Below are 16062 nucleotides of genomic sequence, written 5' to 3'. Positions count from 1 at the left end.
TTTTAAACAGTTATTGGATAATGTGACAAAATCCTTAAATTTGAAAAGAAAATTGCAAGAGACATTTCTTAGTTAGAGGAAAGAGAGTATGACAGATAGGGATAGAAGAAAAATTAATATTAATCTTATAAGATCCAAATGCTCCTAGGTGCATCACAGATAACATGTAACAAATTTAAATAATGTAATAACATTAAATACAATTACCTCTTTAAATTTAAGAAGAAGTTGTGCTGAATCCATATCCAGGGGTAAATTAATATCTTCATTTTCAGGAAGATAAAAAACTTCCACAGATTTTCCATGTAAATGTGACTCAAAGGTATCTTCATCATCATCATAGTCATCATCCTGACAATACAGAAAAACATTAGTGAAGAAAGATCTGTGCTTTGTTTTATAATCAACAAAAAAGATCTTTCTTCAATACACAAGCAATCCAAAATCATAAATACAACTTTTCTTCTGACTAGCACTTTTCTTTGTTCTTTTTCATTGAACATTTTTCTAATATTATAATGCTGCTTAAGATGCCTGTGAACATCTTATATAAGAATTCTACAAACAGAAAAAGGAAAGAACTGATCTTTTTAATTAACTTCATCCCTTCAAGTTGCCTCCTAGGTATCAGACGCAGGGCTGGTGGCAGTGTCAAAAGATGTCCAAGTATCATCTGAGCCTACCAGCCATTTGGGTTAACTTGGTTAAGGCATTTTCTACAGCCTACAGCACAAAAGGGGGTGATGCATCACACTTGGAGATGTTCAGCTTCCCAGCCTGAATGACCCAGGTACTCTTGAATAGCTGGGTCAAATGCAGTCAGCCCTAGACAGGTAAGGAACAAGGCTCAAAATTCATGCCTTTGACTCTGTAGCAAAAGAGCTTTCTCTTTCTGTCACTACCTCATTATCATGTGGAATGACAGTATTAAGATATAAACTTTGCACTTTTTCCTTTGTTGTCCCAAGCATTTGGTTCAAAGAGATGGTTCATACATATTCAAAAATATATATGCAAATAGTTGTACATAAATATCACATTGAAAGAAATGCAGGCACCGATTGCTTTATACCTGTTCTGCATCATCATGGCCATAGTGCTGCTCATACAGACTCCTCTCTTGCTCCAAAGTCTCACTAATGAGACGGGCTACTTCACTCTGAGTTCCTGGTTTCTCTCTTCCTATCAGAAATCTAGGAGGCAAAAACTTACAAGTCACCAAGTAGTGCAAGCTGCCTTTAGTGACAAGTTCTGTTATTTTTTTTTTTAATTTACACAAAACCTTCTATGTTAATGAAAATCTGGATAACTTAAAAGGTAACATTCTAGAATTTGTAACAATAATATATACATACCTGACTGTGCCTTTGGTCTTTTTTAGTACAGTGGCTGCAAAAAACTGAGTTACTCCTACTAGACTTGTACCATCAACCTCAACAATCTGATCATTTACTTGGATTCTGAAAAATAAATCATTAAATATTTAGCCATAAAGTCAATAAAAAGATTTTGGTATAACACATTATCTCTATCTACATTGATAAACATGCCTGAAATTTACAATATTTAAACTGACAATTATGGGGGGTCCCAAAAGTCCATTGCTAGCAGAATTAAGGAATAGGAGATTGATTTACCATATTTACTTGAATATAAGATGAGGCTTTCTGCCCCAGTCAACATGAGGAAAAAAGCCCCTCATCTTACATTCACATACCAGGAAACCTCATTAAATACACTGCCTATCTATGAACTGCTGTTAAAAGCAGCACATGCCCAATAATGGAAACCATTTATGCAGTTGACTAAATGCAGCCAGTGCTGAGCATGACTATGAAACCCTTTTTTAAAATTAAATTTTGTGTTACAGGTTGAATTAGCCAACTCAGTTCTGAATCCTATTGACTGAACAGAACTCAATCATTCAAGTCCATGTGGTGCTACCACCAGCAAGTATCCTCCATCCCAGGCTCTTCAGCCTAGGGCTTCAGATACTCCCAAATCCATGGGCAGGCATCCTACATGCAGACCCAAGTGTGGAGACCTTGGGGTTTGGATGCCCCCAAGTCTCACTTGCCCTTAGCCAACCAGCCAACGGAGTAGCTAGGGAGGGATCTCCCATTTCAATGAAGCAGGTGTGTAGCCAAGATCCTCCACTGGGAGACTACAGCAGACTCTTTAAGGGGTCCCGTCCACAGTGCATTGGACAGGTCTACACCAACTACTACACAATGCCTTTCTAAAGTGATCTCAGCCAGACAACAGACCAGTGAGGCAACTATGCTGGATCTCAGCCTACAAGAGACTGAGAAGCAATAAAACACATAGCCCATATGGGAGGTAAGTTAATGCAGCCCATCTGAATAAGACAGAGGGCCACTCGCATGATCAGGGGGCAGCAGGGCAGGCCCTACAAGGAGAGGCTACGGGACCTGAACCTGTTCAGCTTCCACAAGAGAAGGCTGAGGGGGGATCTAGTGGCTGTTTACAAACTGGTCAGAGGGGACCAGCAGGCATTGGGGGAGTCCCTGTTCCCCTGAGCACCACCAGGAGTGACAAGAAATAATGGTCACAAGCTGGCAGAGGGTAGGTTCAGACTAGACATCAGGAGGTGCTACTTCATTGTCAGGGTGGCTAGGTGAACCAACTTCCAAGCAAAGTGGTGCTGGCTTCTACCCTGGGGGTCTTTAAAAGGAGGCTGGATGAACACCTGGCCGGGGTCATTTGACCCCAGTACTCTTTCCTGCCATGGCAGGGGGTCAGACTTGATCATCTGCTCAGATCCCTTCTGATCCTACCAACTATGAAACTATATGGTAGTGCCCCTTAAGCACAGTGCCTCTGAGCACCAACTCTTGTTCAAGTCATGGTGAGCCATTAAAATGACTACATTTTGACTTCTTCACTCCCACAGCTGAGCTGCACATTTGTTTCCCATTTCCATTATTCCTAATTCTTCACCAGCTTTAAATGTCTGGCAAATATCGACAAATGGGACCCTAAACCGTTTACCCAGAATCCCTCTGCCATCCATTCTCTCAGCCCGTCACATGATTAGCGTGGCCCCATACTCCATGAGGTGAAGGCAGACCAGACTGCCCTGCCTCATCTTCATATAAAGTTTTGGAGGATCCCAGAACTCATGACAAGAATACTCAGTTCCAGTCATGAGTGGGGTAGCTAATTACCACATGGGTCTTTTGGGGGCCGCGGGGGGGCGCAGGAATCCGGAAAACACACAGATATTGATTAGTATTGAAATGCTGTTGACTCTTGTGGGGACCAGCCTAATAAACGATGTGGTAAATCAGACATAAGTTATGATTTGTAATGGTAATAACTGTTTGGAACACAAAGACGTATGGTGACTAACAAAATGTGATGGGAAAAGTTTAAATATTCCCCCCTTATGTTCATATTAACATACATGCATTAACTAAAAGTTTTGCTAGCAAATTATTTGGCATAGATGCAGTCTTTATTTTGCTTATTGTAGACTAGACTACATAGACTTTTACTAAAAAAAACTCCAGTTCAAAATACAACTAAACAAATATGATATTTATTTGGCTGCACTTAACTTTTTCAACATTATTCATGGGAATTACCATATCAGATCAAGCCCAATGATCTATCTAGCCTATTTTGCTATCTCTGACAGCTGTCCTTGCCAGATGCTTAAAAATGATGCTGCAAGAAACCCTCTAAACAGAAAAGCAGAGAATAATCTAATTACAGGACACATTTCTTCATGACCCACATAAACAGTGATTGAGATAAGCACTGAAACATGCGGATTTATTCTCCCGATTTTATCTAAAGTGAGTAGGTGCAAGATGGAGAAGGGCTAAATGTTCAATTGGTATATACCAAATGCCACTGAAACCAAGGAATTATGATGAATTAAACCAGCTGAGATTTGGTATGAAATTTGGCTTGTTCAATGAAGGCTTTAGGGTTTTTTTTAGACTGGCTGAATACCAAACTGATGAAAGTTAAAGGACATTTTCAGTGCTTTCATTAAAATAAGCTGCACTATACAATGCCCTTTGTATTATGGAATACAAGTAATTTTCAGCAAGACTGGAGCACTTAAATATAATAAAAATTACTATGCCAGTTACTTGAATAATTATTGTAGTGTCATGAAAGCATAATACATGTCATATTTGTATTTCAAGATTCTGTAACACAGAAGGAAAGGGAGGATGGCATCTTAGAGACTAACCAGTTCAGAGGCATATGCTGTCTCAGGCAAGAGCCTATGGCTTTGTCAGATGTAACAGACGTTCTGTAACTTTTCCCCTGTATATCTCAAAATAGAGTAATTATACAATATCCAAAAGGTCAAAAGTCAACCCAAGAACTTTAGCTCACTGGGCTACTATGGCTAAGATACACCCATTTCTATACTGATGGCACACAAGAGAACATTGTGGCTAGCAGGTCTGTCTGCCTTTGATCACCTAAACTCAATGACTAGATACCCATTTCCAGCAGGGGCAACTGGAGGCTGCCTTTGGCTCAAGTCCGGGGTAAGGCTTGACCTCATGCCAATGAAGCCATGAGATACTTTTCCTGCTCTGCCACTATACCCTCATTATTATATTGGATTATATATGTATTTTATGGAAGAATACTTGACTATATATCATGCAAGATCAGTACCAACATGGTAGGAAAGACCTAACTGAAAACTTACCGCCCATCTCTTTGTGCAGCTCCACCTTCTGTTATTGTTTTCACAAAAATTCCTAGTTTTTCCAATCCCTGATCTGCACCGACTCCCATTCCAATAATACTGATGCCTAGGCCACTATCACCTGTAGGGTTAAAAAATCCCAACAACAGCCACCATATATTTTATAATATAGTTGCCATAAATTATACTCACCAGTTATAAACAAACTTGCCCTATTCCTTATTTATACTTAATCAGACTAAGGTAAAATATATTTAAGTCAGTAAGTAATGAAAGAATGCAGACTGGCCTGTTCCCAGCAGGATGAAAAACCCCTTACACAGGAGTAAAGTCCTAGTTGCTTAAAATGCTCCAGGACAGCGATGCCTTCAAACACCAGTTGTATGGGAATTGTGGAAAGAGAGATTAGCATCACTGAATGCATTTTCTACCTAGATCCCACCACACTGCAAATGACTGCCTAGTGGATTGCATTCTGAAGTTTATGCTTCTGAGCTATTAATGACCCAAATAAATCCTCTGGTACTATAAACTGTCGAAGTTCCATTTACCTCAATTATATTATAATTACATTACAGAGACCTATCTCTGCAAGTTGTTCCAATGAATTCAAGCTATTCACAAATGTGAAACTAAGCACATACCTAAATCTTTAAAATATTAAGACGTAAATATCATAGAAGCCCACGTGAAAAGTGCTTCAGTATGTATATAAAAGAAATTACTTTTCTCTAGCAAATATTTGATAATTAATTTGCACCTTTTTCAATTTCTACAGGAAACACTTCCATTTTTTCCACCCTTTTCTCAAGTTCATATTCTGCTGATGCTGCTACTGGGTCAACTTCTTCATTGCGCCTATCATATTCTTCATTTGAATAAGTGCTGAAAACCTTAGAAAGATAACAGAAAATGAGATTTCAGTGTAAACATTCTTTCATGTTTAAGAGTAGATTATCTACAAGCCAATACGTAAATTGATAATTTTAAGGATTTCATTTTCTAAAAATTCAATTTATTTAAGAAATAACATTGCTGTTGCAGGACAGTTACTGAAGAACTGAGGAGGTATTTAGAAGTGTCAAATACTTCTAATGCCTTTATACTAAAACACACTTTTCATATAGATAAATACAGAACTCTGTTTTTTCATAAGCCTCATAAAAAAACAACACAACATCTTCTGTCAATTATTATTATTATTATTTTTTTTTTACAAACAGATGCTTTTTAGGCGGGGAAGTGAAGGGGAGTGGCGGAGGAACTGTTTCCCAGGAAAAGGAAATGCCATGTTACATACATTACTAAATATAGTAATCATTCCAGCTGAACTTTTGAATTGTTAAAAATAACAGGATAATAAATAGTACTAGTTGTTTATCAGTGTTAAGCGATGGAAGACTAAGAAGGAAGAAGGAATAAATAATATCTACTGAGACTGAATGAAAGTATTCACTAGGTGCATCTACATGTAATGCTACGTCACCACAGCAATGTGCTACTGCACCATGGCATTGGTGGGCACAAACCATAATGCTGCAACTACATCGCCATAGCAACACGTCCCTTGTTAAAGTGCATTTCTACAGTGATGCAGTGGCTAAAAAGATCTGTGTGCCACTGGCACACTGTGGTACAGGCTGTTACTGCACCGACATTTAGTACTTCCAAAAGGAAATACTGCAGTAACAATGGTTCAGTAGGGGCATGTGTAGACATGCCCACTAATAAAACCACTATGTTTAACATATACTATATAGATACTGGATTAAAAACCTTGTGAAATACAGTAGTACAGTCTCTTTTTCCTCTGCCTACAAACATATGGGGGGAACCTCCTTTATCTGGTTCTTTTTTTTTTGGCATAGTTTGGCCATAGTAAGCATAGACTGCAGGCATGTTCTTCAGCATTAACCAGACAAATGGTACTCAAGAGTTTTGGTGACATACCAGTACTCCCCAGTCAGTAGCTTGCAAACCTGACAGAAAGTCAGCTACATAGCTAAGGTCTAATCTTCAGTTTTAAAAGATTAATGAGATAGGTGTTCATACTGGTGTACCTATGGTAAAAAAACCCAGGATAAATTTTGGTGTGTGTTTCCCTGTATATTTGTTTCCATACAGTGGGGATGCTGGGTCTGGATAGCAGCATCACCCACATGGGAAAAAAGCATCAAAATTGATGGCCAGAAGCAGCAAGGCAGGCTGGGATAGTGAAAGAACAATATATTAAAATATGCAGGTGCTAATCATATCTCGTCCACAGAACAGCCATTAAGCTACAATACAAGACTGTTTTTAGAGATTTTCTGCAAAACACTGCATGAGCAAGTACTGCATTGTAAGAACAGAAGTGGTCATGACTCTAATGAAGCTGGCAAAGAACTATGCAAACAGATGCAGAAGGATGAATAAAGACCCCAGAAGTTTTTTCCCTGTCAAGAATCTTCACATATCATAAAAGGGACTCAAGAATTTTTCGAGTTCTGCAACTAGCAAGTAAGCCAACAACTAGAGGACGATTGTTTCTTCTGGAAACCAGGGTAGATTTGCACCTTTTACCTAAAGAAGAACATAAAACAGGGAAGTTTGTAGAGCACAGCTGCCAAACCTATGCTTGGAGGTTGCGGAAGTTTATTTGATAGATAATTCTGATGGAAAACATGTAAGTGGACTGCAGGCCTCTGAACAGGTGTGGCTAAGACTCTAGGGTCTGATAAACCCAGTTTTTTGATATCCAAGTAGTTACTCCCTCTCTGTTGGGAAGAAGTGCAGCTGAGCAATAAAAATTCCTGCCAGGTAATGGGAATGCAAATGGGAATCTGGAAAAAGAATACAAGAGGCATGTTCCTACATGCAATACCATAGCGGCCAGCAATAGAACACTGCTTGTAATCTGAATACTGGCACCGTGCTTTACTTTCTTTTCTCTGTGAAGCCAACTAGTACTAAGAGAGAAACCTGTATACAAATTCGGTGGCTGCACTGGCAGAAAAGATTGTGTGATGGAAAGGACAAGTATAAACACTACCAAGCATCATGGGCTGAGTTCTTGGACAATCAGATTAGAAAAACATCCCAACCCCAAATTCAAAGAATCATAGAAGCAGCAAGGGGAGGCTTGGAAGTTTGTAACAAGAGGCAAGAGGTCAAGATGACATTTAGGGTGTTTGGAGACAAAAAGAGGATGGGTGGGCTGTGACTATGAAGAAGAGAGAACAAAGAGAAATCTCATACAGCTAAAATTTTCTAAACGTTATTAGGTCCTTAATGTGGAAACTGCAGAATATATTTCTGGGCACAGCTGTTCAAACAAGAGAGAAGTATACACTCATAAATGGCTGCTCAGCTTAACCCAGGAGAAAAAACAAAGAAAAAGATACCCACAAAGGGATCTTCAGCTATGCAACATAGACTATGTTCATTGGAGAGTCTCTATTATAGTGCTTCTCAACCATTTTAGGCTCAAGGCACTCTTTATAACTTCTCATAAATTTAGCAGCGCCCTTTGCAGACGCAGGTGGAGGGAGTTCCCTTTTCTCGGAGCAAGGGAGAGATGCTACCCATTTGCCTCAGCTTTAATGTATGAGGCCCAGGGTGCACCAGTTGAGAATCCCTGCTCTAGGCACTCCACTTTTTGCACTGTTCAGCTGAGACACTTTAAAGAGGCTTGGTTTTCCTGAATCGCTAAGCTTCAGCTCTGAAGACCAGGGCCCTGTCTGCAAGTAGGGATGGTCCCTGATTTCACTATTTTTTTAAATCACTGGCAATGCTCTTACCTCCTTGCACATTCTCACTCTCTCCTGGGCTGATTCCAGACCCAGGTTTAGCTGCATTTCTGAAATTAGATAACAGGGGACAGCAGGAAGGGGGAACAGATAGAGCAGGAGATCTTCTAGAGTTGCCTTGTACCCTAGATGCTCCTTGCCCTAATAAGCCCTTGGTCCGTACATGGGCTTTGATTAACGATAGAAGAGGCTACTTTTCAGCTGCTACGACTCTTCAATGCCACCATGCCAACGGTTATAATTCCCTGTGCTTGGTGCTGGCCAGGGCAACACCATGCAGGGCTTAAATCATTCCATTTAGTGCTGCTTCCACACCCTGTGCCCTCAAGAAGCAGCCTTCCCACATCACCAGTAGACTGCAACTTCCCCTGCAAGGACCTCTTCTCTTCCCACTCTTGCTCCTGAGACCCAGCAGGACTCAGGGACCAGCTGCAGGGGAGAGCTGAAGTCACTGCTCCATGGAACTGGCATGCCCTGCTCCTCCCACCTAAGTAGGCATGTTTTGGAGCAGCAGGCCTGAGGAGCTCCATGCCCAGTTTGTCCGGTGCTGGTCCTTGCGTGACTTGAGGATAGAGTGAGCCAGCAATGGGACACACAGACTCTGCCAGACACAACATTACCAGTCCCAGTTCCAGTGATTCCCTTCCCCCACTCTGCCAGTTCCTCCTGGAAACAAGAGGTGCATGGGACAGTTCCACCTGTCCCATGTGCTTCTGTTTCCTAGGAGACACCACGTAAGGTCAGACCAGGAGGGGCCACAGTGGACCAAGGAACTCCTATTTACTTTAGGTTTATCAGAGCAAGCTCAGGCAGGCAGGAGTGTTGCTCATGCTACAGCCCTTCCTAGTTGCATCATGGCACCCCTGAAAGGGTATCTACAGAATTTTAGTTGAGAACTACTGTTCTATTATGAAGTAATGTCTGCAAGAGACAGGTAGACAATAGGATGAAGCTACTATACATATGATTACAGCTGAATACGTTTCTCAACATGACAGACAAGGATCCACTAGTAACAGTACAGATCAGTACAACTGACACCGCTTCATGTCCTTAGATGTGACTTCAGAGAATTACAAAAGGTGCCGAAGGAAAAGAATGTTTAAGTGATTTCCTCAAAGATCCTTCCCATCTCACTTGTGAAACAGGGCAAAGGCTTCTTGAAATGAGAAGATTTGTGTTAGGTAAGTGGTGTAAAATTTACAAAAATGGAACGTTAAAAATTACAAAGGATCAAACCAACAAGAAAGGGAAGGAAGAGTGGCTCACTGTTGTACAGTCCTAGACAAATCAGAAGTGAATTATTTCAACTGTTTGCAGCTCAGTGTTGTAAGATAACGCAGAAGATGAAGTAACTAATTGGTGTTTATTATACCTAACTTAATCACACTAGTGAATAGATGACCAGCTCCTTAAGCAATTATCTACAACCTGTAGGGGGAAAAAAGCTGCATCATCATAATGGATGCTGCCATTACTTAAATATCCTCAAAGTTGTTAAGAAGCTGTAAGTGAGAAGTCCATAACTAAAAAAAGAGTTACATACAGCCTGGGGGAGTTTTATCTGATCTCACTTTTACAGATGAAGAGGAACTGATAAGAGAATTAAATGTAGGTTAGTGACCATGTTTTTAAACAGAAGAATAAAATTCAATCTATTAACACACTCAGTTAGTGCCTTAAAAGGGGGCAATTTAATAAAGCTGAGATCAATTATGAGTGAAAGCTGGCAGTAGAAAGAATGTAAAGATATGAAAGATAGTAGGAAACTGCTTACGAATGTTTTACTAACTGCTCCACAAGCCATAATCCAAGAATCAAGAAGGCCACACTGTATAACAAACACGCAGACCTCACTTAGAGGGGAAGAAAGAGAAGAAAATATAATAAATGCCAATAAATCATGGATTTATAGAATCATAGGGCTAGAAGAGACCCTGAAGAATCATTGCAGCACCCTGCATGAGCAGGAGAGAAATCTGGGGTCAGACAACCTCAGCCAGGTGACTGTCCAGTCTTCTCTTGAAGACCTCTAGGGTAGATGATTGTACCACCTGTGGGGAGAGCTTGTTCCATAGTCTGGACACCCTAGTTGTGAAGAAGTTTTTCCTAATGTTCGGCCTGAAACTATCTTCCAGGAGTCTGTTGACGTTGTTTCTAGTTTTCCCCCAGGGAGCCCTGGTGAACAGTTGTTCAGAGCCCCTAATGTATACCTCTGATATAGTGTTAAGCCGCAATCAGGTCCCCTCTCAGCCTTCTTTTCTTTAGGCTGAAGAGTCTGAGATCCCTCAGTCTCTCCTCATATTGCTTACCATGCAAGTCCCTGATCATGCAGGTGGCCCTTCTTTGGACCCTCTTGAGCTTTAGTACAGCCTTGCTGAAGTGTAGCGCCCAGAACTGGATGTAATACTCCAGCTGTGGCCGCACCAATGTTGAGTAATGTGGGAGAATCACTTCTTTGGATTTACTGGAGATGCATCAATTGATGCATGCCAGAGTGTTATCGGCCCTAGAGGCTACTGCGTCGCACTGCCAGCTCATATCCATGCTGCAGTTTATTGTTACTCCCAGATCCCTCCTTTGCAGTGCTGGTCAGGTTAGCAATGCCTAGCCTGTAGGTGTGCTGGGGGCTTTTCCTTCCCAGATGCAGCACTCTGCTTTTCTCTACACTGAACCTCATCTGGTTCTGTTCTGCCCAACATACCAGCCTGTCTAGGTCTGCTTGTATCTGCAGCCTATCTGTGGGTGTGTCTGCACAACCCCATATCTTGGTGCAAGAGAGACTTTGACAAACTAACTTGATTTTTTTAAATTTTCTATTATAAAATTGGTTTAAAGGCAATAGGATTACACAATATACTTCGAATTCTGTACTGTAACAGTTTAAGAGAATGATGATACAATATCAATGTGGCAAAAATTAAAATAGAATCCCTTTTACCCAGCTGTTAATCCTTTTCAAGAAGCTGTGTTTCTAGTGGGGTTCCACAGTGATCATTTTTTGGCCCTTTGCTATTTAACTTTTTACCAGTGACCTGGAAGAAGATACAAAACCCATCACTGATGAAATTTACAAATTATGAGAACAGTAAAAAACTGATACATAATGAAGAGAAGAGAACACTAACGAAGTCCAATATGGTTCTCTGGCTAAACTGGGTAAAAACAATACACATTTTAATTTGGTCAAATGTAAGGTCAGCAATCTGGGATAAAGAATTTGGGCCACATTTACAGAATGGAGGACATTATCAAGCAGTGACTTTGATAAGGATCTCCTAGGAGTTACGGTGGATAATCAGGTAAGCTTAAGCTCCCTGTGCAACACAATGGCCAAAAGGTCTAATCAAGGGAATAAATATATCAAGTAGAAACAGAAGGTTATATCATGTCCAAATTCTGCACAGATGCAACTGCTACTGGAATACAGTGTATACTGCCCTTCCGTGAAAACTCAAGGACTGCAGCAGCAAGGACACAAAAGGTAAGATTATGGACTTGCTGCACCATAAATTAAGGAGAATGCATATGACCTTCCACGTCTGGCTGGCTGCAAGGACTAAAGCAGCAGCTCTTAGTATATACATAGTTTTACACAGCCCACTGTAAGCTTCTTATAAGCAACAAGACTATACCAAGTATCTATCACTCTAAATATTTCAGGATCACTTCCAAAATGTGTCACTTTTCAAGAACAGTTACCTTAGTGTTTAACTACCTTACCAGTCAGTTTCTCAAGAGCATACAGATTAATAAAAATGTGTATATGGAAAAAAACCCAAGTTTTTTTTATTCAATGCATACATTCACCATATAAATGCCAACCTTCAATCTTTACTTGCTTTTCTACAATTCTTCAAAAAACAAACAAAACAACAGTAACAGTTGAAACAACAGTTTCAGACAGTAACTCCATTTTAAGACGACAATTTGTTTGTAGAGTACAAAAACACAAAATTATTTTTAGTGCTCTAGAATCTCTTACTTTGAAAATCTGTTAAAGATGTATATTGAATAAAATACAGCAGTAGATACACCCAACAGCAACTGTTCTAGGAACATCTTGATAACTTCTACAGATTTTGCTGTTTTTTAAACCATACTCCCCAGGAAACAAAAATGGCTCACTACCAGTAGTTGGAATTTCTACCCTTGAAGTGGAATTGTGTTAGTTCGAATCTACTTTAACACAGCTTTAAATTGTTGTACATATTGATCTAATAAGTTAACAAGAAATTCACAGTTATTAAATGGTAAGAGAAATGGATTAAAACACCTAAAACGGTGAAAGGTACTGGCTGCTTGGATGGCCTTCCTCAAAAAAGCCACCATATACTTTTCTCAAAGGGACTGACGCCACAGGCATCTCTAACACAAACAATCACTACCTTCCATTTTCTCCAGTGGAAATGAAGCAAACCTATCCTTGATCTTGGTACTTGCATAATCAAAAAACATAGAAGAGTCAAATTTTACTAAGGCCCATTGGGCCTTAGTCCCACCAAGAACACTGGACAACAGCTATTTTGGAAAAACCCCTAAACTTTGCAATTAACACCTTCAGAAGTAAACCTTGTTTTCAAAGTGGAGTAAAATTAAAAAATGAAGTTGTCAAGAAAAAAAACGTAGATAGAAAAGTGTAAATGAAATGGAAAGTTCTTAAAGAAGAATGTATTAGCTGACCAAAAAACCCAATGCCATAATCACAAAGGAAACAAATTCATAAAACCCAATAAATCTGAATTAAAAAGGGCATCCTGGGCCAGTAGGGAAGTTATTGAGGCAACTGAAAAGACAAAAATAATATAACACAAATGTGAAAAGGAGATAGAAGACAACAATACAAATTAGGAGTCTGGAAATACTGAGAACCTACAGACATCAAGAAAATAAAATACATTTAGTGGGACTAAGGCCTACAAGGAGTCATAAGTAGAGTAGAAACAAAAGAAACCCTAAAAACAGAATAGACCTATTGCCTGAGTATGGTAACATTCTTCATGATAAGAGAAAGAAAGACATGTTCAATAAATATTTCTTTACACGCTTTCTTTATGTGAAAAGACAAGAAGATGCCACACTTTTCAGTCCACTAGTAATTAAAGAGCATGTCAAAATCCATCTACTAAGTATTTAAAATCAGCAGCTTTGGATAACCAACACACCACCACTTTTAGAATAATCTCAGGAAATATATGGCCTAAATATATTGATAGTTAATAGCTTTTGGAAGACCGTAAAAACTCCAGGTAACTGTAGGAGTGCTAATATTGTGTCAACACTCAAAAAGACATGCAGGATCACCCAAATAATAAGACAGTTAACTTAATATCAGTACTATTAATATCAATACCCCAATATAAATAATATCAAAAGCTGATATAGCACATTGCTACCAAAGAAAAAAGGGTAGAAGCACAATAAACATGGGCCAACAGTGCAGGGATGTAGTCAGGAAGGCCAACTGCACCTTGTCATGCATCCACAGATGCATCTTGAGCAGGTCCAGAGAGGTGATTCTCCCCCTCTATGCGGCACTGGTCAGGCAGCAGCTGGAGTACTGCGTCCAGTTCTGGGCGCCACACTTCAAGAGGGATGTGGACAGTATGGAGAGGGTCCAGAGGAGGGCCACCCGCATGATCGGGGGCAGCAGGACAGGCCCTATGAGAGGCTACAGGACCTGAACCTGTTCAGCTTCCACAAGAGAAGGCTGAGCGGGGAATCTAGTGGTGTGTTACAAACTAATCAGAGGGGACCAGCAGGTATTGGAGGAGTCCCTGTTCCCCTGAGCGCTACCAGGAGTGACTAGAAATAACAGTTACAAGCTGGCAGAGGGTAGATTCACTCTAGACATCAGGAGGCACAACTTCACTGTCAGGGCAGCTAGGATCTGGAACCAACTTCCAAGCGAAGTGGTGCTGGCTCCTACCCTGGGGGTCTTTGGGAGGAGGCTGGATGAACACCTTGCTGGAGTCATTTCACACCAGTACTTTTTCCTGCCAAGGCAGGGGGTCGGACTTGATGATCTGCTCAGGTCCCTTCCCGCCCTACCAACTACGAAACTATGAAACATGCTTTTATAGATAATAGGTTATAAAAAATCTGATTTTTGATGAAATTATGGAATTAGTTAATAAAAGTAAAGCATAGATTAATGCGCTTGAACTTTTATAAGACTTCGTACTATGTAAGATTCTGATTTAAAAACATACCCCGAACAAAAATGAATATGTATATGCTAAATGGATAACAAACTGGTTGATACCTGGTTGTCAATGAGGAATCATCAACTGGTGGTTGTCTAGTGAGGTTATGCAGGGCATCAATGAAAGCCCTGATGCTAGTGAAATTTTTTGAATCAATGATTTAGAAATAGAAAAGTCACTGCTGATAAAATCTGCAGAAGACAAGTGTGGTAACTAATGAGGCAGACAAGGTAGAGATCTGGAATGCATGGTAAGCAAAGCCTATTCAAACAAAATGTCTATTAACACAATAAAAAGCAAGATTATACATATAGAAACAAAGAATGCAATCCATATCTAGAGAATGGAAACTTGTATCCTGCACAGCAGTGACTCAGGAAAGGCTGTATGGATGAGTCACAGCAGACAAGCAACTGAGTATCAGTTCCCAAAATAATGCCATAGCAAAAAAAGGACTACCAAGATTGTGGATATATGTGCAAGGAGTAGAGCAGGAAATGGTATTATCTTTGTAGATGATGCTGGATAACATGATATGAAACTGTACTGTGTGCAGTTTGGGTATCCGCATTTTACAGTAAATGTCTATTTACAGTAAAAAGACAGAAAATTTTGAAAAAACAATGGAGAGGGTGTTGAAGAGCAACTCAAGTATGCTTACAGTGAGAGAGTGGAATCTGTTTAGCTTATCAAAAGAAAACTGATGGAGAACTTGATTTCAAATGTACAATTATCCTTGCAGGAAGAAAATTCCAGGTAATAAAGATCAGTTTAATGTAGCACAGAAAGGCATAAGAAGAATAAACAAGTGGAAGCTGTAAGTCAGATGAATTCAAACTATCAGATAAGCCTGTAGATTCTAAACAGGGTGCACAGTTAACTACTTGAACAAACTTCCAAGGGAAAGTCTTACATCTTGAAATCTTCAACTTGAGATTGGATGCTTTTCTGGAAGATATGCTTTAGTCAAGCACAGGTTATGGTGCTGACTAGAAGGGTGACGTTTTCACAGGCTGTGTATCATGGCCTTTTACATACAGGAGATTAAACTATATGATGCAATGGTCCTTTCCTAAGCTTATGAATCTATTGAGCTTGAAGAAGGTAAGATCTGAATGATAGCCAGCACGGCTTCATCTCTTTCTGTGACCAGGTAACCCACCACCTAGACATAAGAGAGCAGGTTGACATTGTATACCTTGACTTCCAAAAGGCCTTTGATCTAGTATTCCACAATGTCCTTGCAAGAAAATTGAAGGATTGCGGGTTTAACTCTGAGACAATCAGGTGGGTGAGAAACTGGCTGCAGGATAGGACCCAGAGTCATAGTAAATGGATGTGTGTCATCTTGGTGAGAAGTGGGCAG

General features: G+C 40.0%; 1 protein-coding gene across 2 annotated transcripts in view; it reads right to left on the bottom strand.

Annotated features, from left to right (window-relative positions):
• Positions 1-16062, bottom strand: part of LOC109322658 (neurabin-1-like) — an 87272-nt gene that overhangs the window by 57668 nt on the left and 13542 nt on the right. For both annotated transcript variants that reach the window (XM_019553737.1, XM_019553738.1), the window contains 5 exons: positions 5463-5595; positions 4703-4823; positions 1356-1460; positions 1073-1193; positions 208-351 (listed from right to left, as the gene is read on the bottom strand). In XM_019553737.1, the coding sequence (XP_019409282.1) occupies positions 208-351; positions 1073-1193; positions 1356-1460; positions 4703-4823; positions 5463-5595 (624 nt within the window). The remainder of the gene's footprint in view (positions 1-207; positions 352-1072; positions 1194-1355; positions 1461-4702; positions 4824-5462; positions 5596-16062) is intronic.

Source organism: Crocodylus porosus, unplaced genomic scaffold, assembly GCF_001723895.1.
Source record: "Crocodylus porosus isolate Cpor-Errol unplaced genomic scaffold, CroPor_comp1, whole genome shotgun sequence".
In the NCBI taxonomy this organism is placed as follows: Eukaryota; Metazoa; Chordata; order Crocodylia; family Crocodylidae; genus Crocodylus; species Crocodylus porosus.
This window is presented reverse-complemented; position numbering and strand designations above follow the sequence as displayed.